Below are 23233 nucleotides of genomic sequence, written 5' to 3' on the forward strand. Positions count from 1 at the left end.
AATATCCTGTAGTTTCCATTAGGACCCCGCTGCCACGGGAGGGATGGATAATAGATGTCATGCAAGTTCTTTTCCCTAAGCACGTATGACTACATACGGAATACATGCCTACATTAGATTGACGAACGTTAGCTAGTTACTTATCTCTCTGTGTTATTGCTGTTACATGATGAATCACATCCGGCATACTCATCCATCACCGATCCACTGCCTACGAGTCTTTTACTACTGGTCCTTGCTACGTTACTTTACTTGCTACTGATGTCACTAGTGCTGTTACTTGCTGCTGCTGTCACTATTGATGTTCCTTGCTACTGCTGTCACTACTGCTGTTACTTGCTACTTTGTTGTTACCTGTTGCAAGACTTTTCTGGAGCCGTAGCCGGGGAAGCATTATTCTCAAGAATAGTCCCCCGTCAACGTGCTATTTACTTGCACCATTGATACAACTAGTTAGGAATAGTCTGCCGTCAACAGATCCTTTCCTGACACCGTTCCTATCATACCACTTTGCTACTGATACTTTGCTTGCAGACACTAATCTTTCAGGTGTGGTTGAATTGACAACTCAACTGCTAATACTTGAGAATATTCTTTCGCTTCCCCGTGTGTCGAATCAATAAATTTGGGTTGAATACTCTACCCTCGAAAACTGTTGCGATCCCCAACACTTATGGGTTATCACCGGCCACTCATTCCCTCCGACAATGCAGCTTTGCACAACCACTATCGCGAGGAGAGGGTCTGCCGGCTCCCCCGGCGGCAGCTGCTGCGCCTCGTGCTCCGGCTCCTGGGCCGGCTCCGGTTCCACCGCCGCCACCTCAGAACAATGGCCACCTCCACGATGAGTACCCCCACTAGGACGGAGCTTACGTCGTCTTCACCAGCGAGGGTGATGACAAGCACAACCAGCGACAACGCCGGCGTGAGGTGAACGCCACGGTCCCCCCTGTTCCCCAATTCATGCATTGGTGTGAAAAGCCCATTACGTGGAGCCGGGCTAACCATCCTGCAGTGATGCCGAACCCTGGCTCATATGCACTTGTCCTCGACCCCACCTTCGCCTCCAAGAAGCTCACTTGCCAGTTCTCCCGGGTGTTGGTCGATGGCGGCAGCAGCATTAACATCCTATACCGCGACACCTTGCTCAAGCTTGGGCTAAAGGAGAAGGACCTCCAACCGACCAGCACTGTCTTCCACGGCATTGTGCCAGGACTGTCCTGCTCACCGATCTGCAAAATCATGTTGGATGTCCTCTTCGGCGACAAGGCGCACTTCCGCCGAGAACCAATCTGGTTCGAGGTGGTGGATCTCAATAGCCCCTACCACGTGCTGATGGGCAGGGCGGCTCTGGCCAAATTCATGGCCATCCCCCACTACGGCTACCTCAAGATGAAGATGCCAGGTCCAAAGGGCATCATTACGATTGCTGGCGACTACAAGAAGTCGCTCGAGTGCACACAAGAGAGCAGCCGTCTGGCCGACGCCCTGGTAATTGCCGAGGAAAAGAGGCAGATCGACCGGCTCGTGGCTCAGGCTACTGAGCAGCCGGCGATCCCTATTCCACCATCCCAGTTAGCCGGCGAAGCCTCATTCAAGCCGGCCAAGGAGACCAAGAAGGTGCCACTCGACCCTGCGAACCCCAAGTAGTGCATCACCATCGGTGCTAACCTCAGTACCAAATAGGAAGGCTAGCTCGTCGACTTCCTCCATGAGAATAGGGACATCTTTCTATGGTCTCCAAAAGACATATCACGGGTTCCGAGGAAGTACGCCGAGCACAAGCTTAATGTGCGGCCGGATGCCAAGCCGGTGAAACAACCCTTGCGTCGCTTCGCCGAGGGGAAGCGGTGCACAATTGGAGAAGAAATCGCCCGGCTGCTCGCGACCGGCTTCATAATGGAGGTTTTCCACCCGTACTGGTTGGCCAACCCAGTACTGGTGCTGAAGAAGAATAACACATGGGAATGTGTATCGACTATACGAGCCTGAATAAGGCGTGCCCGAAAAATCCTTTCGCTTTGCCCAGGATAGATCAAGTGATCGACTCCACTGCCGGCTGCGAACTGTTACCATCAAATCAAGCTGAAGACCTCCTCCATCATGCCCTTCGGGGCCTACTGCTACACCACCATGATGTTCGGTCTGAAGAACGCTGGTGCCACATTTCAGCGCTGCATGCAGTAGTGCCTCCTACCGCAGATCGGCCAAAACATCTACGTCTATGTGGATGACATCGTCGTCAAGACCAAGCAGCACTTTCGTCTCCTTGAAGACTTGCGAGAGACGTTCACCAATATGCGCGAATATAAGATCTGGCTCAACCCGGGGAAATGTGTCGTCGGGGTTTCAGGCGACAAGCTCTTGGGGTTCTTCGTGTTTGCTCGTGGCATCGTAGCGGATGGTGAAGCCGCCTCGAATCCTTGACGTCCAGAAGTTCGTCGGCTGCCTGGCGTCCCTTAGCCGGTTTGTCAGCCGGCTGGGCGAGAAGGCACTTCCACTCTATCAACTAATGGAGAAGACGACCAAGTTCGAGCGGAACGACCAGGCGGACGAAGCCTTCCGCGACCTCAAGCGCATCATGTCTAGCCTGCCAATCTTGGCGGCGCCGGCTGAAAGGGAACACATCCTCGTATACATTGCATCAACCACTCGCATGGTCAGTGTGATTCTGGTAGTAGAGCGCAAGGAGGAGGGCAAGGTACTGTTGGTGCAACGCCCTATCTATAACCTCAGCGAGATCTTGTCCGCCTCCAACTAAAACTACCCCTACTATGAAAAGATGTGTTATGGTGTTTACCTTGCCGCAAAAAAGTTGAAGCAATACTTCCAAGAGCATGCCATCACTATGGTGAGCACTACTCCACTTCCAGAAATCATGTGAAACTGTGATGCCACGGGCCGGATTGCCAAGTGGTCCATCTCCATGGATGACCACGGCATCTTCTACGAGCCGCGCACTGCCATCAAGTCCCAGGTGGTGGCCGACTTCCTTGTTGATTGGGCTGAAACCCAATTCACGCCGCCACCTCCAGACTCCACTCATTGGTGTATGTACTTCAACAGCTCGAAGATGCGAACTGGTCTGGGAGCCGACATCGACTTGATGTCTCCGAAAGGAGACCAACTCAAGTATGCTCTCCAGATACACGTTGCCGCCTCCAACAACGTCGCCGAGTACGAGGGACTCACTCACGGCCTCCGGCTTGCCAGAGAGATTGGCATCCGACGGATCCTTTGCTTCGGCGACTCGGATCTTATGGTGCAGCAAGTCTTTGGCGAATGGGATGCCAGGGCACCAACATTGCGAGCTACTGCTTCCTCAGCCAGCAGCTCAACAGTCCTTTCGAGGGATGTGAGTTCCATCATGTCCCTAGGGAGGACAACGAGGCGGCGACACCTTAGCCAAAATCGGCTCCACAAGGCAGGCAATCCCACCCGGCGTCTCCCTCGATCTGTTGCACAAACCATCCATCAAGCCGTCTCCGAGTCGGCGTTGATTTTTTTGCCAACAGATCCTTCAGTACCAACGACGTCGGCTACGCGAGTTCCGCCAACTACAGCTACTCTGCCTGCTACACTGGCTCTACCGACTCCAACTGCTCTGCCAACTCCAACTACTGTGCCGGCTACAACTGCTTCACGGCCTACAACTGCTTCGCCGGCTACAACAACTATTCTGGTTACGCCAAGCCTCGAATCATGTAGTCCCGACACCCAGTGGGTGGCCGTCATGGAGGTAGACGGTGTGCCGGCTGCCACGGCGGCATCAGAGACAGAAAGTCTCGAGCCTGCGACTACATCAACAAGCACGGGGGCTGCAGAAGCCCCTGACATTCAAGTCAGGGCGGAGCTCCATCGTGGGCTCAGCCCATCTTGGCCTTCCTTCTTCACGGCGAACTTCCCCAAGGTGAGGCAGAGGCAAGGTAGATCCAGCGTCGATCAGCAGCCTACACCATCATCAATAGCGAGCTAGTTCGACATAGCGTGACTGGCGTATTCCATTGCTGTGTCGAGTCAGAAAAGGGGTAGGAAATCCTCGGAGACATACATCAGGGTGAGTGTGGGCATCATGCCGCCTCGAGAACCCTGGTGGCCAAGACGTTCCGCCATGGATTCTACCGGCCCACGGCTCTCGAGGCGGTTGTGGACACGGTCAACAAGTGTGAAGGCTGCCAACGCTTCGGCATGCAGAGCCACATGCCGGCCTCAGCCATCAAAACCATCCCCTGTCATGGTCGTTTGCCATTTGGGGGTTGGATATGGTGGGGCCATTCAAGACCGCTTGAGGCTGCATGACGCATCTCTTGGTGGCTCTTGACAAATTTACCAATTGGATCGAGGCTAGGCCCATCAAGAAACTTGACGGCCCCACGGCCGTTAGGTTCATCAAGGACATCGTTGTCCGCTACAGCGTTCCCCACAGCATAATCACCGACAACGGCACCAATTTCGCCAGGGGTGCTCTGGCGCTCTACTGCTCCAAGGAAGGCATCCGGCTCGACTTGGCCTCGGTGGCGCACCCACAATCCAATGGCTAGGTGGAAAGGGCAAACGGCCTGCTCCTGGCCGGCATCAATCTAAGACTGGTGGCGCCACTTGTCAGGTCAGCCGGCTGCTGGATTGAAGAGCTATCGGCTGTGTTGTGGAGCCTCCGGACCACGCCGAACCGGTCAACCGGCTTCACACCATTCTTTGTGGTATACGGGTCCGAGGCAATCATCCCCATGGATGTTGAGTTCGACTCTCCTCGGGTCACCCTGTACACAGAAACGGAAGCGAAGGAGGCAAGAGAATACGGCGTCGATCTGCTCAAGGAGGAACAGGATCAGGCCTTGAGCCAGACGGCTATATATCAACAGATGCTGAGATACTACCACAGCAAGAAGATCAAGCCCCTCTCTTTCACAGAGGGGACTTGGTGCTCAGAAGAATCCAGCAGACAACTGGCCAGCACAAGCTCTCTTCCCCATGGAAGGGACCTTTCATCATCAGCCGGGCGTTGCATAACAATGCATACTATATGATAGACGCCCAGAAGCCAAGGAAGCGCCAGAGAGACGACTCCGGCCGGGAAACGGGGTGTCCATCGGACGCGGCATTGCTTCGCCCGTTCTATTGCTAGAGTGCAAAAGAAAAAGAAAAAGCTTGTATGTATGTATCTTCTTCCCTTTTCGGGATTTTTAATGAATGAATGCAATGGGTGTTTCAAGCCGGTGCTTGAGACACACCTCTTTCAGATTCATACCAAGAGTTTCTCACTCATTTGGGAGTTCCCTGGTCCGGCTCAATGGGCTCGGGGGCTCGCCGGCCGGCCCGAAAGGTTTCCTTAGTTGTAGGTGAGTGTATAGTGTTCGCCGGGTCGAACCCTTGCCGTCTCGCACAAGGTACAGTCCGGCTCCCAACTGTCTGGATAACGAGACGGTGGCAGGGAAGGCAGGCTGCATGAAAAGCTTAAACTACAAAGGAGGTTGCCGGCTCGGGTCGGTTTTGATCGCTTTTGATCTTATTTTCTAGCCGGCCTGTGCTGGATCGCTTTTGAGTCTAAAAGTCTTGATGGCTTCGAAAAGTCTAAATCCGATGATCTCAAAGGCAGAAGCCTCGTCCCAGTCACTGACCGGCTCCCGGCTGTCGGGCTAGCGAGGCGGATGTTAGAGAGAACAAAGGAGTTGGATGAAAAGGAGTCAAACAGGAATCAAAGGACGAAAGTGCGAGTCAGCAAGCATAGTGCTCACAAATTAAATGCAGAATGACATAGCATATATTACATTTAAAAGCATTCAGACGCCCACGGCCGAAGTTCATTACAATAAGACACCCCCAGTGGGTGGAACTATTGGACTGACGATAAAATGCAGATGAAAAACAAAAAGGACAAGCTAAGGGGCGGCAGCTCCGTCTGCGGCCCCGACTGCAGCTCCTGAAGTGATGGCTTCACCATCGCTGGCTATGCCTCAGGCGGATGCGTCGTCTCCTCCTCGAGAGCCTTCGGCACCGTTCTTCGCGGTCGAGTCCGCATAGGCCTCGCCACTGGAGTTGGCAGCTTCCTCCTTGAAGGCCGCCTCGGCAGAACTAACTTCGGCATCGTAAGGCTGCAGATGGAAAAGGTCCTCAGGGACCACGTTGCCATCTGCATCACGCTCCAGGACTAACTCGTCCTAGACGGCGAAGGAAGCAATGTCGCTGGCCCTCACTTGCAGCTGGTCCTCCAGAGCCACCAGCTCCTCCTTCGAGCCGGCGCGCTGTGATGTGAGCTTGCAAAAGTCCATGTTTCGGTACTAGGACTTGGCCAAGCAAAGTGCTAGGTATGCATCATCGCGCGCGGCTGAGGCACGCCAGGCATCGAGGCGGAAGCTGCCGGCTTGAAGCCAGCGGGACAGCCGGCTCATGGACGAGGGCTCCACGGCGTCGGGCCACAGTGCCTTCACCATCTCGAGTCCTGTGCTTTGGAGTCGATCCAGGGAGCGAGCCACTGCGAGTAGGCGGGCCTTGACGCTGGTGGCGGTCTCCTCCATGGACCAGCCGACGTCGGCATCCACCTCTTCACCAGCGGCGCGACGCTCTTCGCGGTTGGTCCCCACAGCCGTCTACGCTGCTTCCCGTGTCCCAGGGAAGAGCCCTGGGGTGCGGGGGATGGTAAGAAGAAGGACGAGGGAGGATGCCAACAAAAAAGAAAGATCAAATTAAGATGAAGGAAGCTTACGGTTGAAATGGATGTCAGTCTCGCGGGCCGCCTCCAGGGCCTCGCGCTCCCGTGTCACGCTCTCTTGAGCCACGCGGGAGAGCTCACCTCAGAGGGCCTGGGCCGCCTCCGTCTCCTTCGCCAGCTGCGCATGCACTTGGGTCAGGGCGGACTCCTTCTCCTTCAGGGCAGCGTCCTTAAGCTTCATCTCTTAGAGATGAGACGTCTTAAGACGCTCCGCGTTGGCAACATGGGAGGTGTCCTTCTCCTGAAGGATGGCACGCAGCTGTTCCAGCTCTACCTGGTGGGCCCCCTCGTGGTCCTTCTTATACGTCTGGAGAAGACCCAGCTGCAGGTGGAGCTGCTTGTCCGCCTCGCGCAAGGCGTTGCGCTCAATGACGACAGTATCCAGCCAGCTCTGAAGATCGCCGGCTCGGCCTTCGACCGCCTGGATCAGGGCCCGCAGTGCATTATACGCCTGCACTTGGGCATCATGAAGATCCTACGAACAAAAAAAACAAAGCAAAAAAGTAAGATTCGGCCAGGCTAACTCCTAGACGACAGGATTCTCGGGGCTACACCCAGTGGGTGCGCTAGCGCGCCCCCACTAAAAAAGCAAATGCAAGCATAGCACAATGAGATTCGGCCTGGCCAATTCTTGGCTGGCCCGATTCTTGGGGGCTACACCCAGTGGGTGCGCTAGCGCGCCTCCACTGGTTCAAGAACAAAGAAGAAAACCCGAAACAAAGCAAAGAAAACGCAAAGGTTTGAAGACTCACCCTCGTTCGGTCTTCGATGCGATCAAGGTTGCATTTGGCCACCAGGAATGCGTGCGTCACCTTGTCGCGACTGTTGGAGAACGACGCCACCAGCTCTGGGATGCCACTGAGCTTGGTGCCTGGGGGATGAGTTGCGCCTTGTGCATTGGCCACGCGCCACGTCTTCATGGACCGGCTCCCGAAGATTGGGCCGGCTCCCGGAGCGGCCGGGCCGCGGTTGACCACGACAATGGTGTCGTCTCCAGGTGGAGGGTTCATGGACGGCTCCCTTGACGTTTCGGCTGGTGTCGTCTCTGCAGCCGGAGGTGGATGGGTCGTCTCCGGCGCCTCCATCGTCGCCTCCAGCGCCTCCATCGTCATCTCTGGTGCGCCGTCTACATCAGCTACAGGCGTGTCGGGGATCACTTCAAGATCCACGGGCGTTGAGGCGGCCGACTCGGCGGTCTTGGCTAGATCGGCTCCCCGAGTGCGGCTCGGCGCCGTCTCGCTAGCTGGCTCCTCCACACGCGCCCGCTTGGCCGGGTCGTGTCTGGCCTTCGATCGCTTCTCCTTGGGGGGCTTTTCAGCCCGATCGGGCTGAGATTGGCCTTCGGCCAACTTCCGAGCCGCTGCTTCCCAGGGAAGGGCGGACTCATCGTCCAACACCTTCTTGGCAGCGTCAGCAGCCGCCCAGGCGGCTCGTTCAGTGGCGGAGGTGGTTTCTTCCTCCACCTCTTCGGCATCCCTGCCAAGTACAAATTGAGGAATCTATCCTCACACAAGAAATCGAAAGGACGTAATAAAGAGCTCTTACCCAGCCACGACGGGCACCCACTTCCTGCCAGCGCCGGCGCGGTGCTTCTTAGCACCGCCGCCTTGGCCTCCCGCTCGAGGTCCCGTTGCGGCACGCTTGGGAGCCGTCTTGGCTATGGCGACCCCCTTGCCCTTGTGCCGGGACGCCTCGCGAGGCGATGCCGTCTCGCCAACGTTGTGACAGCCTCGCATCGTGGGAGGGCTGGAGACTTCCTCCAGATCCTCTGGGTCCTCGCCGAATGCTGCACCATGCAGAGTAGGTGGCGTCTCATCATCATCCGTCCAGTCAAGAAGGGAGGGCTTTAGGTGCTCACCAGGCGGCTCGGAGCCCTCTGCCTCCAAAGCTTCCTCCGAGTCTTCGGAGGCTGCGGCCCGTGGCTCTATGACCCCTTCATCCTCAATCTTCGAGGGGGCCGACGCATCCACATCGTCGGCTGGCGGGTCCAGCACTTGCAGGCGCTCGAACATCTCGGCAATAGAGTCGGCATCTGGCTCAAAAAGAGAACAACAAGTTCAAGATAAGTAGAAGGGATTCGGGAAGGTACTTACCACCGGAGCCGGATGGGCTCGGTCGTCGGGGGCCATTCCCCACTCCCAGTCTCCTCCCTCATCCATGTTGGCGGAGGAGATCATGTTCACAATTCGGGCCACGACATCGGGTCGGAAGTTCTTGGTGGAGAGCCGGCATGGGTCACGCGGGCCGCCCATCTGACAGTTCACATGCGGCCGTCTCTACAGAGGCAGGATCCGGCAGGACATCATGGAGGTGAGCAGGTCGCGGCCCACGAGGCCGCGAATCTTCATGTTGTCGAGGTGAGCGCATATCTACGCCACCTCGGCAATCGGCTTTGAAAGCAATGCCTTCCAGTTCTTCTTCACCGACGGAGGAGAGATGGCGAAGAGGGGCAGATTGAGGCAGTCGTGGGAGGGGTCGACGTTCTTCACGTAGAAGAATCCCCTCTACCACATCTTGATGGAGTCTTGCAGCGGCATCTGTGGGAAGCCGAACGTCATCCGGTGATCACCAGTGCCGCCCCGCATGGGGTCATTGGCCGGGGGCCCTTGAGCTTCACCGCCTCAGCCTTGTCCATCTTAACGGACTACTGTTTGAAGAAAAACAGCTTCTGCCTAAGGTCGAGGCGGGGCTCAATCCCTAGGAAACCCTCGCACAAGACGACGAAGGAGACGAGCTGGAGAATGGCGTTGGGCGCCAAATGATGGAGCTACAGGCCGAAGAAAGTGAGGAAGCGGGCGAAGAAGTCGCTCGCCGGGAGCCCGAAGCCTCGGTAGAAGTGTTCTTCGAACACTACTACCTCGCCCTCCTTCGGAGTCGGGGTGCTTCGGCTCCGGGCACCCGCACCACCACAAGGGTCGCGGGAGGAAGCATGCGGTGGTGGTGGAGTGCCTTAATGTTACCGTCGCAGATGTCGCTTCCCAACCACGCGCCACTGTGCTGCCCCTTCTTAGGACCACTATTGGACATGGCGGTTGACGACGAAGGCTAGGATGCTCCTGGAAGCGGCTGGTGGCAATGGCTGGTGCGTCGGCGAAGACGAAGTAGGGTCTCTTCTTTCTCTAAGCTCAGGGAAGGAAGGGGCGCTGGTGCGGGGAGAGAAGGGGGCGAATGGCCTCCTCAATGCTCCCGCACCCTATTTAAACCCCCACGATAGATCGTGGGGAGGGGATCCGGTGCGCATAACGCCCACTTCTCCCGATTATTACGGGTGCATTTACGCCCCTTGGAACCAAACCGTCGCGGAGTAAATCCGCAGAGGATCCGTCGCGCGGGGGCCGAGGGGGCGTCATGGCGGGACCCAGGGCTCAGGTCCAGTCCAGTCATTTGATCAATTCATCATCACGTCAGGCCAGGGCTGGCACGTGGCGCAACAGCGCAACTTGCGGCGAAGCCGAGGTGTTCCTTGGAAGCCAGCCGGCTTCCAATTCGGTGCCTCCTGCCACAGGAGGCTTAAGGAGATCCACAAGAAATAACTCAATCCGGCGAGGCCTCCCGCTCCAAGGTGGCGGGCCTCCCCTGCTTCGGGGACTACTGACGGGGGGATAACCCCGGGGTAGGCTCATCGAGCCTGCTCCTTTGCCTTCTACATTGAAGGAAAAGCACAACTTATTCTATACGGCCTAATCCCCCTGGCTGGCTGGGAAACCCCTGCCAGCTAGGGGCGAGACGGCCAAATCCCTATGGCTGCCTAGGGCGATACGGCTACCTCCCTCTGGCCGGCTAGAGGCGAGACGATCATTCCTCGGCCGGTTAGCGAGGCCGCTAGCCGGCTAGGGAGTTCAAGTCACATTAGATCGTAGGTCATGACGAGACCCTACGATTAAAGCTGACTACACGTCAGCGAGGCTACTGGTTTGAAGCGCACGGTAGGTTCAGTGTCAGCGGCCATGCCACTGACCTACTCCGGCTCCGATCCATCATCCCCGCACAGTGTCAGCCCGTCAAACACCCACTCCATTACCACACTCAGCGTGGGAACAATGGAGACGGCCGTACTAGCAACCCATGACGAATCTCGCAAGACGACGCCGGACGTACTACACGTGTCCTGTATTGGCCTTACGCGAGAGCTTCATTGGCTAGCCGGCAGGTCCCGTAGTCAGAGGGGACCTCGCAGCCGGCGGGCCCCTCTGGCAACAAGACAAGACCATTGTGGAACCCCTGGCCAGCCGGCGAGGCTGCCAGCCGGGTCCCACCTTTGTACCTTTATCCTTATTCTAGGTCGGTGGGTTCGTCTATAAAACCCCCCGACCCCCTCCATGCAGAGGGTCGGTCAATCCTACGCACACACCCATACAGGATAGGTAGTAGCGAGCCGGCAGCTCCTTCTTCCTCCTCCGTCGAACAGCTCAAGGAGCCCATTCTAGCCACTATGGTGCATTATACATTCCGGCAGGACTAGGGGTATTATATCTACGGAGAGCCCTGAACCTGGGTACATCGTGCGTTCCTCGCTTGTACCAACCTCATTCCCAGAGCCCGTCGGTGTCCTTTCGGTCTCCACCTCATATCTTTAGCCTACCCATGGCTTATGTCGTGAGTAAACACCGACAGTATTACTCCTTTATGCTATGTCCAATGGTTCATGCTCATGTATTGCGTGCAGAATAAAAAGTTGATGCATATTGAAAAAATACAATCCAATTGCCTAACTTGAACACCGTGGTTCTTGACATTTGTATTAATGTGGTGAAGATGGAGCCATGCCTTACTAATATAATAAAGATGGATCGGGGGTAATACAACCTTTGAGGATCGTATACTTTAAAAAATTAATGATTTGGTGCTTATACCTATAAGTATTGTTATGTTATTGTTTGTTAATTCATCATTTCTGAGTGAGCATGCATGCATAAGGTTACATCATGGATAGCAGGTCACATCAACAATTTTGAGCAGCAATTATGCTTGGGGATGTTTGATACGTCTCCAACATATCTATAAATTTTCATTTTTCCATGTTGATATATTATCATTCTAAAATACTTTTGGGGTATTTATTTACCATTTTATTTTATTTTTCAGCACTAACCTATTGACCAAGTGCCTAGTGTCAATTGTTGTTTTCTGCGTGTTCTCACTTTCCACGTTTTCCATACCAAACGAAGTCCAATTGCCCCGAAATTTTTTGGTTATTTTTTCTGGACCAAAAGAAGACCAACGAGCTTCGAAAGAATGACGGAGGCCTCATGAGGGGCCCACAAGCCAATAGGGTGCGGCCTGGGAGTGGGGCACCCTGATAGCTTGTGCCTCCCTTATGGCCTCCCGACTCCGTTCTTTGGCTTAAAAATTCTCATCTACCCTAAAAACACCAGGGGGAGTCCATAAACACTATTTATGCCGCCACAAGTCTCTTTTCCGATGAGAGGCCATCTGGAGCTCCGTTCCGACACCCTACCGAAGGGGGATCGGTCAAGGTGGGCTTCTTCATCAACCCTGCTGAACTCACAATGATGTGTGAGGAGTTCACCACACACCTACGGGTCCATAGTCAATACCTAGATGGAAATGTCTCCCTATTTGATCTTCAATACAATGATCGTCGCATCTTTGCTTTCAACAATATGATAAAATCCTTTTGTGCGGTGTGTTTGTTGGGACTGATGAATTGTTGGTTTATATTCAGATTAGTCATGATAAATATTTGAGTCTCCTCTAAATACTTATATGATTCTTATGTGCATGATTATGGTAGCTTCATAATTCTCTCCGGTCTATTGAAATAGTTTGGCCAACTAGATCGATATTTCTTCAATGAGAGAGGTTTGTTGTAGTACGCTCAACCTGACGAATTTCTTTATCCAGGTGACATAAGAGGACAAGATGAGTCTTCGTGCTTCTACTACTAAGGATAAAGCGACTGGGTTTATTCATATTGCTTGAGTTTACTTTGTCTACATCATGTTATCGTTCTCCATGCATTACTCTGTTTTACTTAATACTCTAGATGTATGCTGGATATCGTCGATGAGTGGATTCATAGTAATAGGTGCAGCAGGAGTCGGCCTACTTGTTTACGTATGTGATGCCTATAAACACATGATCATTGTCCTGAATATCACATAACTATCCGCTTTTGTATCAATTTCCCAACAATAATTTGTTACCCACCGTATGTTATTTTACGTTAGAGATGCCATTAGGGAAAGCTTTGGCCTGCGGGTCTATTCACAACATATTGATAAAACTTTCATTTCCTTGGTGCCATTTAATTGTTTTTATTTTATCTTGCTATCAACAATTATATACACACTCACTTGCTTGCAAATAACAAGACAAGAGGATTGACAACCCTCTTGTGTGTGTTGGTTGCATGTTGCTTGTTCTTTTGTGTGCAACCGCTGAAAACGGTTGTGGTTGACATTCCTATTGGTTTGATAAACCTTGGTTTCATAACTAGGGGAAATACTTACCCAAATTGTGTTGCGTTAACCCGTTCCTCTTCATGGAAAACCCAACTCAGATCACACGTATCAGTGATCAGGATTCATTATTGTTGACATTATCCCTCAGATAAATAAATCGGGAGGTGGAACATTAAGCCCCTATCTTCCAATGTGTTTTACTAAAACTACTTTTTCTAAAAATATGCCTTGAGCATCAGTAACCATAGAATACTAAATGATTGTTTTTTGCAGGGTAAAGACTAAATGATAGTTCACTATGTGGAATTTGCTAAATCAAAGATCTTACATAGACCCTTCCTGAAAATAAGATGGATTGTAATTGTTTGAGGACTGAAAAATAGTTTTCTAGTTTTCAAGAAAGTTTATGGTCTATACTTTAACATGTGAATAACTTGTTACTTGATCATGAGAAGTTCTATGAGAAAAGAGTTGTTGTTTTATGATGCAAGAAAAAGTGATTGGAAGTAACATTGATCAAACATATATACTATGCTACCATTCACACTTCATTAATTATTTCTTTTATCATTTACCTACTCGAGGACGTATTGATAATTTATAAAGTCTTCATGCCATATTCACCAATGCTTACAATAGTTTTATATGGCTTTGATGCACCTTTTATGATTTATGATGTTGTTTTCAGCAGAATTATTGTGATGACATTTCTGTGCACAAAATGAAAGTTATCGGAATCGCCTGAAATATTTAGGTTAATGTTTCTAGAACATGTGACAAATATTGGAGCAAAGTACCACCGGAGGGGGCTCTCTGTTGGTCACAAGACAACACGACGCACCCAGGGGGTCAAGGGGCTTGTTAGCTTGTGGGCCCCTCGTCACTCCGTTTCGCGTGAGTCCAACACCAAAAATCATATAAATACAGAAACCCTCAGAAATTAGGAGAGACTCTCCTTCTTGTCGCCGCAACTCTGTGTATCGATGAAAAGCCAATCTAGAGAGAAAACACTAGCAAAAATAGGAGAGAAACAGAGAGAGAGAGATTTAATCTCGGAGGGGCTCTCGCCCCTCCGGGAGCCATGGAGGCCAAGGACTAGACGGGAGAACCTCTCCCCATCTAGGGAGAGGCCATGGAGGAGGAATCCTAAGGGGGGACACTCTCTCCCGGTGGCGCCGGAGTGCCGCTGGGGAACCAATGCTCCGGTGATCATCTTCATCAACATCACCCTCTTCATCACCTTCCTCATCTCTTTTCACGGTCCACTCTTCCACACCCCGATGTAATCCCCTATTTGAATATGGTGTTGCATGCCAAATATTATTATTCAATAATGTGTTGCCATACTATGATTTTTGAGTAGATTTATGTTGTCCTTTGGGTTGATTGTTTATCTTGATCGGTTTGACTGTATGTTTTATTTTGGTGTTGTCCTATGGTGCCCTCCATGTTGCACACACGTGAGGGATTCTTGTTGTAGGTTGTTGCAATACGTTCGTGATTAGCTTATAGTGGGTTACTAGAGTGACAAAAGCTTACATCAGAGTAAGGGGATTATTGTGTATTGGAGTAAAGGGGACTTTATGTTTGATGCTATGGTTGGGTTTACCTTAATCATTTCTAGTAGTTGTGGATGCTTTCTAGAGGTCCAATCATAAGTTCAAACTATCATAGTATAGGAAGTATGTTAAATCATGCCTCTGCCTCATATAAAATTGCAAGAATGATTACAGATACTTTTATCAATCGCCTAGGATGATTCCGCTCACCATACCAATACTATTCCCCACTCGCTAGTCGTAATGTAATATATTCTAACTTTATTTAGGCAACGACTATTTTCATATTTTTGTTCTCCAATATGAGGCAAAGCTATCCACTTTATAGCCACAACGCAGTTTTATTTCTTGTTACTAGATAGAAGAAAACATTGGTGTATGTAGAGTCGTATCGGTGGCAGATAGGACTTGAGTGAATGTTGATCTTACCTTTAGCTCCTTGTGGGATCGACACTCCATACTTATCACTTCCATCTTTGGAAAGTACTAAGATTCCTTGCACTTGGGGATTGTAAGGTTTCCATTGCATGTTGATGATTGATGTTTGGCCTTCGTGGACCTACTTATGAAGACTTGACCAGAATGGTTATAATGGTGTAAAACAGTATGTAATGGATGTAAGACTCTTGTCATTAAGTTTTTGTGTGTTCAGTGAGCATTGATCTCTAGGATCATTGTACGCATGCATTCAGTGACTTCGACTTATATGCCGGGGTCCCCACAAAGAGAACCTAAACAGCCTCAATAATATGAATTATCATGAAACATCCTTCAATTTAAATATCCCATAGAGTATTGAAGAACATGAGGTGTGCTTGAGGGTCTTCTTCTTAAGCTCTGGCAAAGGCATGTTTTCTAACTTCTGTAATTATATCATAGTCAATCGAGTACTGTTTGTCATAATTAGTAGGATAAACTATTGGACATTCGGAAATTAATACTAGAGCACAATTATCCTAATCATCTTCTTAGGCTTCAGAGTAATCATAATTTCTGCAAACAAAGTGTTAAGCTAAACAGTTTCACTATTTTTTGTATTAATGAAGCTTGTTGCTCCTGACGAAAATGAGAAATGTAATCTGGTAAATATTTTTTTCCTGAACGAGTAGATCTCATGTGAGTTACAGGAAGCATATACAATAAAAACACCTATAAAAATAAGTACGAAACAAATACTCTGAAGCTTAGCTCCTCGGTGCTAGGAAATGCTTTGATGCTAGCACGCCAAATAGGGTGGTGTAGCACTTCCGCAAAAGTATCCCAATGTGTAATCATCCCAACAAAGATCGGAGGAGAGTATTTATGTCACACACAAGGTGTCACAACTCTTGTGTGAAGTAACTGCTTGAGCTTCTGTAAATATTGTTATTGTCCTGGATAACTGATAAACAAGTTCAGCATCAAGAGTGTTGGAAATTCTATGCTAAAGTAACTAGTAACGGTAAATAACATATGTAGGACTAGAGATTGTGTTTCCTATAGATAAGAGTTTAGGTGCGAAGATATTTCAGTTCATGGCAAGAATATATAAAATCTCACAATGTGACAGTAATCCCGGTTACTTTATATTGTATTCATAACATTTGATATATGTGTTCTTTAGGCAGTTCCCCCTAAGCTAATGGAACTCCTCCACATGGAATTTTATTTCATTCTATGGTCCTGCTTCTCATTGCGATGGAGTGGTCGTTTCCACAATTAAGGTCCTTAGATTAGAACCAAGTAGTAAGTTCAATAGATCACCGTTATCTTATACTATCTTTGGTCCTCGTAGATATCTCTACCTGTTAAGTCAGAGGTTATAGATTTCCTTGACAATACATATTACATGTGTACGTCCTGAGATGCTGTTGACTGGGCCCTTAACTTGGACAACATGCATAGAGTTCACCACAGTATAACAACATACTAGAAAGATCATACTACTACGAATGCCAATGACGACATATAGAATAGGCACACATTAATCTTACCATTTGCATAGACCTCCCACACCTAGGGGATTAACTCGCACATCATGAGAGGGGAATAAATCACAACATAGATAAAGCTCATGAAAACCAGATCGATAATACGGGGAGGATCCACAATAACATGAAATGGATAATTCAAATAGTCTTGATCTCCATATGACATTGAGTACATTTCCAAATTAAAATTTCTTTTACAATAGTGACGGAGATGAAAGAACCAAAACTACGGTATTCTCATGTTCTGGATGGTGTGGCAACCGCTAAAGTTCTCTTCTCCTCCTTGGCCCTTCACAAAAGCTACTTGTATAGATGTCGTGGGGCTGATAGTAGTCCATTCGACCGCTCATACGTGCGCTTGTGGTTGTTTTTATGCCATCTTTTTTCCAGCTCCGTATGATGGAAAGGGTTCATTTATGGAAGTTGCTCCATTTTTCTTGATTTTTAGAAATCCCTCTTGGTTTCCTTCCATAACTGCTATTTCGTGCCAAACATTGGGAAAATTGGATTTTATTCTGTTTTGATGGATTAGCATTAGAAAAATCGGAATATTAATGAAAATCCGATGAATCGTCAAGAATTACTATGGAAAATATCACAAATTCTCGAGCCATCAGTAATCTTTGCTAGTTCTTCTATAACATACACGCGGGACACATGAATCTTCAGACAATACTATTGATGACCTTGGTGAGCTGAGCCTCACGTAGGAGTCCATTCGCCTTGGATGGGACGGATGTGTTGATACGTCCCAAAAATATCTACTTTTCTAAACACTTTTTCTCTTGTTTTGGACTCTAATTTTCTTGATTTGAATTAAACTAGCTCGGACTAACGTTGTTCTCAACAGAACTACCATGTTGTTGTATTGTGCGGAAAATAAAAGTTCTCAGAATTGGATAAAACATTTTGGAGATTTTTATGGAATATATAAAAAATATTGCAGCGAAGAACCAGCGGAGGGGGCACCAGTTGCTCACAAGGCCACAGGGTCCGACCATCCCCCTAGAGCACGCCCTCATGCCTTGTGGGGCCACGTGGCTCCGGTGGCCCTAATTTCAAGCACATATTTTCCTATTCCCCGAGAAAAAAGAGAAGTTTTCATCGCATTTTACGAGATGAAGCCGCCGCCACCTCTTGTTCTTCTTCTATAGAGGGGGATTCATATTCGTCGTCATCGCCAACCCTTCTCCATCAGCAGTTCCATGATCCTCACCACTAGGAGTGAGTAATTCCACTATAGGATGATATGTCTCCAACGTATCTATAGTTTTTATTGTTCCATGCTATTATATTATCAATCTTCGATGCTTTATATGTATTTATATGTTATTTCATATAATTTTTGGAACTAACCTATTAACCAAATGCCAATTGCCAATTGTTGTTTTTTGTGAGTTTTTGTCTTTTGAGGAAACCAATACTAAAAGAATTCGAAATGCTACAGAACTTGTGGATTATTTTTTTCGACCAAAATAAGACCTGGAAGCTTCGGAGGGAGACTAGACGAGAGATGAGGAGATGGCAAGGCACCATGCATCTCTTAGGGGGGTAGAAGTGCCCTCTTGCCTTGTGGGCCCCTCATGCCTCCGTCTAACCTAATTCCAGCACTATAAATTCTCAAATATCGGGAAAACAATAAAGACCCATCCGGAACACTTTTTCCACCACCTCAAGTCTCTGTTCCAACGGAGGACATCTTGAGACCTCTTTTGGTGCCCTGTTAGAGGGGGAGTCAATCAGGAGGCCTTCTAGAAAACCCTTGTTGCCTACATAATGTTACGTGAGTAGTCCACCATGGAAATATGGGTCCATAGCTAATACCTACCTAGATGGCTTCTTCTCTCTCTATGATCTTCAATACAAAGTTCACCATGATTCTCGCGGTGATCTATTTAATGTAATATTCTTTGCACTGTGTTTGTTGGGGTCACATGTATTATGGGTGTATGATCTTATTTTCGTTGAATATTAATTCAGTCTTCTCTGAATTCTTTTATGCATGATTATTATAGCTTCGTATTTACATTTGACCTATCGGTTTGGTTTAGCCAATTAGATTGATTTATCTTCAGTGTGAGTGGGGCGTTGTGATGGGTTCAATCTTGCGATGCACAATACTAGTGACAGAAAGGTACATGACACATATTTGTATTGCTGTCATTAAGGATAAAATGATAAGGTTTATTTATATTGCTTGAATTTACTTTGTCTACATCATGTCATCATGCCCTAGGCATTACTTTGTTTCATACTTAATACTCTATATGTTTACTGGAGAACGGTCGATGAGTCGACTAATAGTACTACATGCACGCAGGAGTCGGTCTACTTGTCTATGCACGTGATGACTATATACATGATCATTTTCTTGAATAAGATGCCATCAGTATGCGCTATCCTCTCAATTTCCCAATAAGAATTTGTCAACCCACCATATGATATTTTCATGAGAGAAGCCTCTAGAAAATACTATGGCCCCCAGGTCTACTCAAATCATATCAGAAAAACTACAAAAATATTGCTCTCATTTATTTTATGTTATGTACTTCTATATTTAGATTATCTATCTATCACTATTTAATCCTTGGAAGTAACGAGTTCAAGGGGCATGACAACCCTCTTGCTCGTGTTGGGTGCAACACTACAACAGGACCCCACCTATAGCAACGCATTTTTTCGTATCTAGAAGACCATATATGCGTTGCTAGGTTCTTTACCAATGGTTTGGGATGCGTTGCCTTATCCAGTGTTGCTAGCGCATAACGCAGCGGTTATACTTCCGTTGGTAAAAGGGACCGTTGCTAGAGTACAACACATATAACCGTTTTTTGCAACACTCATATATGTTGGTGATTAATGTAGAGGAATCCAAATTTGGTTGCTTGGCAACAAAGAATTTGCAACCTTTCTTGTGTTGTACATATAGAATGTGAATAATATTTTTTATATTGCCAACAATTAATTTAATGCTCCACATAATCATGATAATTATGTATATCAAGTCAGAAGAAAAATATACGAAGAAAAATATATACTCACAAGAGGAAGAAATCATATATTAAAAAAATTGTTGGATTACAATAGTTGATATTACATGAGTTGATATTACATGAGTAATATCACCCAAATGTGATGCATAATCTAAATATTTTCTTGACAGAAAAATTGAAATCGAAAACATCCATCAACATCTCTACAATTTAACTAAAACTTAACCGAGTAACACTATCAAACAGGCACATCATGCCTACAACTTAACTAAAACTGAAAACAACCATCATAACTAAAACTGAAAACAGACATCATCCTCATCATCGTGAACCAGAACATCAACATCTCTGTTGTATAGTTGTCACACACCCGTTTAGTCGTCCCTATATCTTTTGAATCTACAAAGGAAATAACAAAATGACCTGTTAATACACAATGCATTTACATAATGCAAATAGTGAGGGGTTGCCCAAATATAATACTTGTTACAAAGGATCATTACTTCAGATACATTGGTTGCCCGGCGAAATAACGACTATTACAAAGAAAGTTGTAACCTGAAAGTATTCCCTCAACACTCAATATATATACTACTTTAGGTCACAAAACAAACATAAACACACTCGGAAAAAAATAGATGTAGTTGTAGCCTAAAAGCAAGCCACTGATATCATAGTACCTACTTAGTTGACGGGTTAAAAGAACAATAGACACTGCTCATATGGAACATTGAAGCAACAAAATGGGAAATTCAATAATTTATGAAGCATGACAACAAGAGTTCATGTGGGTAATTCTGTAATTCAGCAATTTATGAAACGAAGTGCTCAGAGATAAATAGTCAGTTTGGCAATGTACGAATCAAAAGGGCAAGAGCATCTAAGAAGAACATTATTTTACTTTTTCCTTCGCAAACAGTTAAGATACAGAGATCGTATACACTTACCAGAACCTTGACTATAAACACCGGTCTTTGGCAACGACCGCGTCAAGGATGTCTCCCGTACACCGCTAGATGGGTGGAGAAGGTAGTATGCATTAGTAGCACAAATATCAACCCTAATAAATAGTTCACATTTGACAGAACAATCACCCCGTCCAAAATATGATTCTCAAGAGAGAAAGACTTTCCAAGAAAAACACAAACCGAGACCACATGCTAGAAAGCGGCAGGAACATTCATTCAGGGCACAAAAAATGTAGCAAAAGCAACAGAAACACGTAATCCTTATAACTATAGGCTAAGCATCTAACGTTGGCATAATTGAGCTACTTCACAGCACCTAACACCGGCCAATAAAAAGTAGCACAAGTAGTAGATACATAGGAGGGTGTGAACTTGGTGTTAGTCGGTTGGACGACCTTCTGGATCTAGAGATCATTTGTTGGTAAAAGTACAACTAGGAAGCACTCTTGTTATCAAAACCATTTCATTTGCAACAGTATCATAAAAATGTAACGTAAAAGCCTGGTGTTGTGCACCAACACTATATCCAAGTTAGGAGCTTTGTTAAGGGCCCAACGCCCATGATTTCAACACTTCTTTGTACCTATGTTTCGCTTCATTGGACAACCTACTGGGATATGCAGGCAGGCACTCCACCGCAAGCCCGATCCAAAGCCTGAAGGCTCTGTCTGCTCTTGCACAATGCCAGCACGCAAGGCACTGACACTAGACAGCAGCGGTAACTGCACATGCAAACAACAACAGTACTACCGTCTATAATTCAGAATCTAAAAAACGAGATGCTCTATGTAGTCTAGCCTGCCCAACATTTTATTCAAATCTCCGCCACTGACTATAGCAATAGTACTAATCAGCATTTGCATTCACTTCTTAGAAAATCAAAGCATTAGAATAATTGCATCCTCAATCAACTATGCCGGCAATATATGAATTTGCTGCTCCAAGCGAATCAGCAGTCAGACATACTGTTTGTTAGAAGAGTATAATTTGTCCATGTCTATAAACTAATACTGAAACACACCTTGATAATATTTGGCATACCCAATAATAGATTAAAGTGCATATTTGACATCAGAAGCAGAAATTTGTCCCCAAAATAATAAACAAGTTTACCAAGCTATAGACAAAGCATATCCAGCACAAGATGTGTGTCCGCATACATGAAGTAGTGCTTCTCTACATCAAATGTTTTTAAAGGATTAACGACTCATCTATCAAGGATTAATGAGTAGCGTATAAGAATTTTAAAAAAAATTGATGCTCTCTTCATATCTGATACTTACCAATTTAATAGAATAGTAATCAGTGCATGAATGTAAATCAAGAGAGATCGGAAGTCAGCCTGTACGCCTTTTAGTGTTCATCACTGAATTGCACAAGGGCCAAAACACATTTGACAGGGATGAGCTGTAATAGGATCGGGGATGCATGTCTGGACAACTATAGGAGAAAAGAAGGCCGAGGTTAGAGAAAGGGGGAGAGAGAGATGACGAAGCCATGGGAGGGGATTCACTCACCAGATGAGAGGAGGACGACATGGCAACCGGCTGCGGAGCCTGACACCCGAAACCCTAGCCATCGGGCGAAGGTTGTGGGTGGGGTTAGGAGCCATGAGCGTCGAATCTAGCCAGATAGGAGCGTGTCGAGGTGTCATGGGACCTCAGACTGTGCTTCACAATGGCGAGATTTACCGGACGTTGCCTGAAACAGCCGTCGCAGGTGACCCGACGAGAAGCTGCGTCAAGAGAGAGAGAGAGATGGGATGTGAGAGGGATGGATGTGTCGGGGATGGGCGGATCCGGTAACCTACGGGGCTGCGAGGTGGGAGGAAGGGAGCGGAGGTCCGGTGGTGAGGTTGGAGGAGGGAACAGGAGGGGATGGGAGGTCCGGCGGCGAGGTCTCTTGTGGATGTGACGAGGTGGTTGGTGGCGGCGAGTTGGAGATATGCGGGGCGTCGGGGGTTCTGTTTCTCTCGCGTCCCTGTGCTTTTTTTTTCAGATGTCCACGATAGGGCCAAAATCTGCACTTTTGCAACGCATACTTGCAACTTTTAATATGCGTATCTATTGTAAAATTTACAACGTATAGCTAAAATGCTGTACAATATGTGTTGCTTTATATGAGGTATTCTTGTAGTGCAAGTGTTTGCTTCTTTGTGTGTACGTGCACTTCAAGGGGTTTGTGTGATACTCCTATTGGTTCAATAACCTTGGTTCTCATTGAGGGCAATACTCATCTCTATTGTGTTGCATCTCCACTCCTCTTTGGAGAAAATCCCAATGCAGTTTACAAGTAGGACCATAGCAGGAAGAATTTCTAGCGCCGTTGGCGGGGATTATCATCAAATCCTTATGAGGTTCCTTCACACAAATTATCATTCACTTGTTTTAATTTTTATTTTCCTTTATATTTTCTTGCTTAAAAGTATCAAAAACATAAAAATATTTATCTTTGCCAGTTTACTTGTTTTGTTTGCTTGTTCACTTGCTTCGTCTGTTAGTTTGCTGGCTTGACGTTGTTACCATGTTTGAGTTTGTCATCGACAAAAGTGAGGATGGTAAAATCCCTAAAGAAGAAATTCCTAGAAATTTGGATTAAAAAAATTGTGA

At 47.7% G+C, this 23233-nt stretch overlaps 1 protein-coding gene across 2 annotated transcripts; it reads right to left on the bottom strand.

The window, feature by feature from the left end:
- Positions 1-19680: 19680 nt before the first annotated feature.
- LOC123452997 lies at positions 19681-22610 on the bottom strand. Of its 2 annotated transcripts, none has more exons than XM_045129753.1 (3): positions 22142-22610; positions 20604-20668; positions 19681-20055 (listed from the first exon to the last, which is right to left on the bottom strand). In XM_045129753.1, the coding sequence occupies exons 1-3, from the start codon at positions 22276-22278 to the stop codon at positions 19925-19927; spliced, it is 333 nt and encodes a 110-aa protein (XP_044985688.1). In that variant the 5' UTR covers positions 22279-22610; the 3' UTR covers positions 19681-19924. The 2 variants fall into 2 exon arrangements, 1 of the variants encoding a protein (XP_044985688.1); XR_006632687.1 differs by lacking the exon at positions 22142-22610 and adding an exon at positions 21908-21942 and having other exon boundaries at positions 20604-21800.
- Between the last annotated feature and the right edge of the window lie 623 nt (positions 22611-23233).

The sequence above is a fragment of the Hordeum vulgare genome, chromosome 5H (assembly GCF_904849725.1).
Source record: "Hordeum vulgare subsp. vulgare chromosome 5H, MorexV3_pseudomolecules_assembly, whole genome shotgun sequence".
Taxonomy (NCBI): domain Eukaryota; kingdom Viridiplantae; phylum Streptophyta; class Magnoliopsida; order Poales; family Poaceae; genus Hordeum; species Hordeum vulgare.

Bases quoted from the DNA above. Each gene is read 5' to 3' on its own strand.
- LOC123452997 (XM_045129753.1), bottom strand. From the start codon at position 22,278: ATGACACCTCGACACGCTCCTATCTGGCTAGATTCGACGCTCATGGCT. The intron at 20,669-22,141 runs GTGAGTGAATCC...CCACCCATCTAG, and splicing joins TGTCGTCCTCCTCTCATCTG to CGGTGTACGGGAGACATCCT. The intron at 20,056-20,603 runs GTAAGTGTATAC...TTTCCTTTGTAG, and splicing joins TGTTTATAGTCAAGGTTCTG to ATTCAAAAGATATAGGGACG.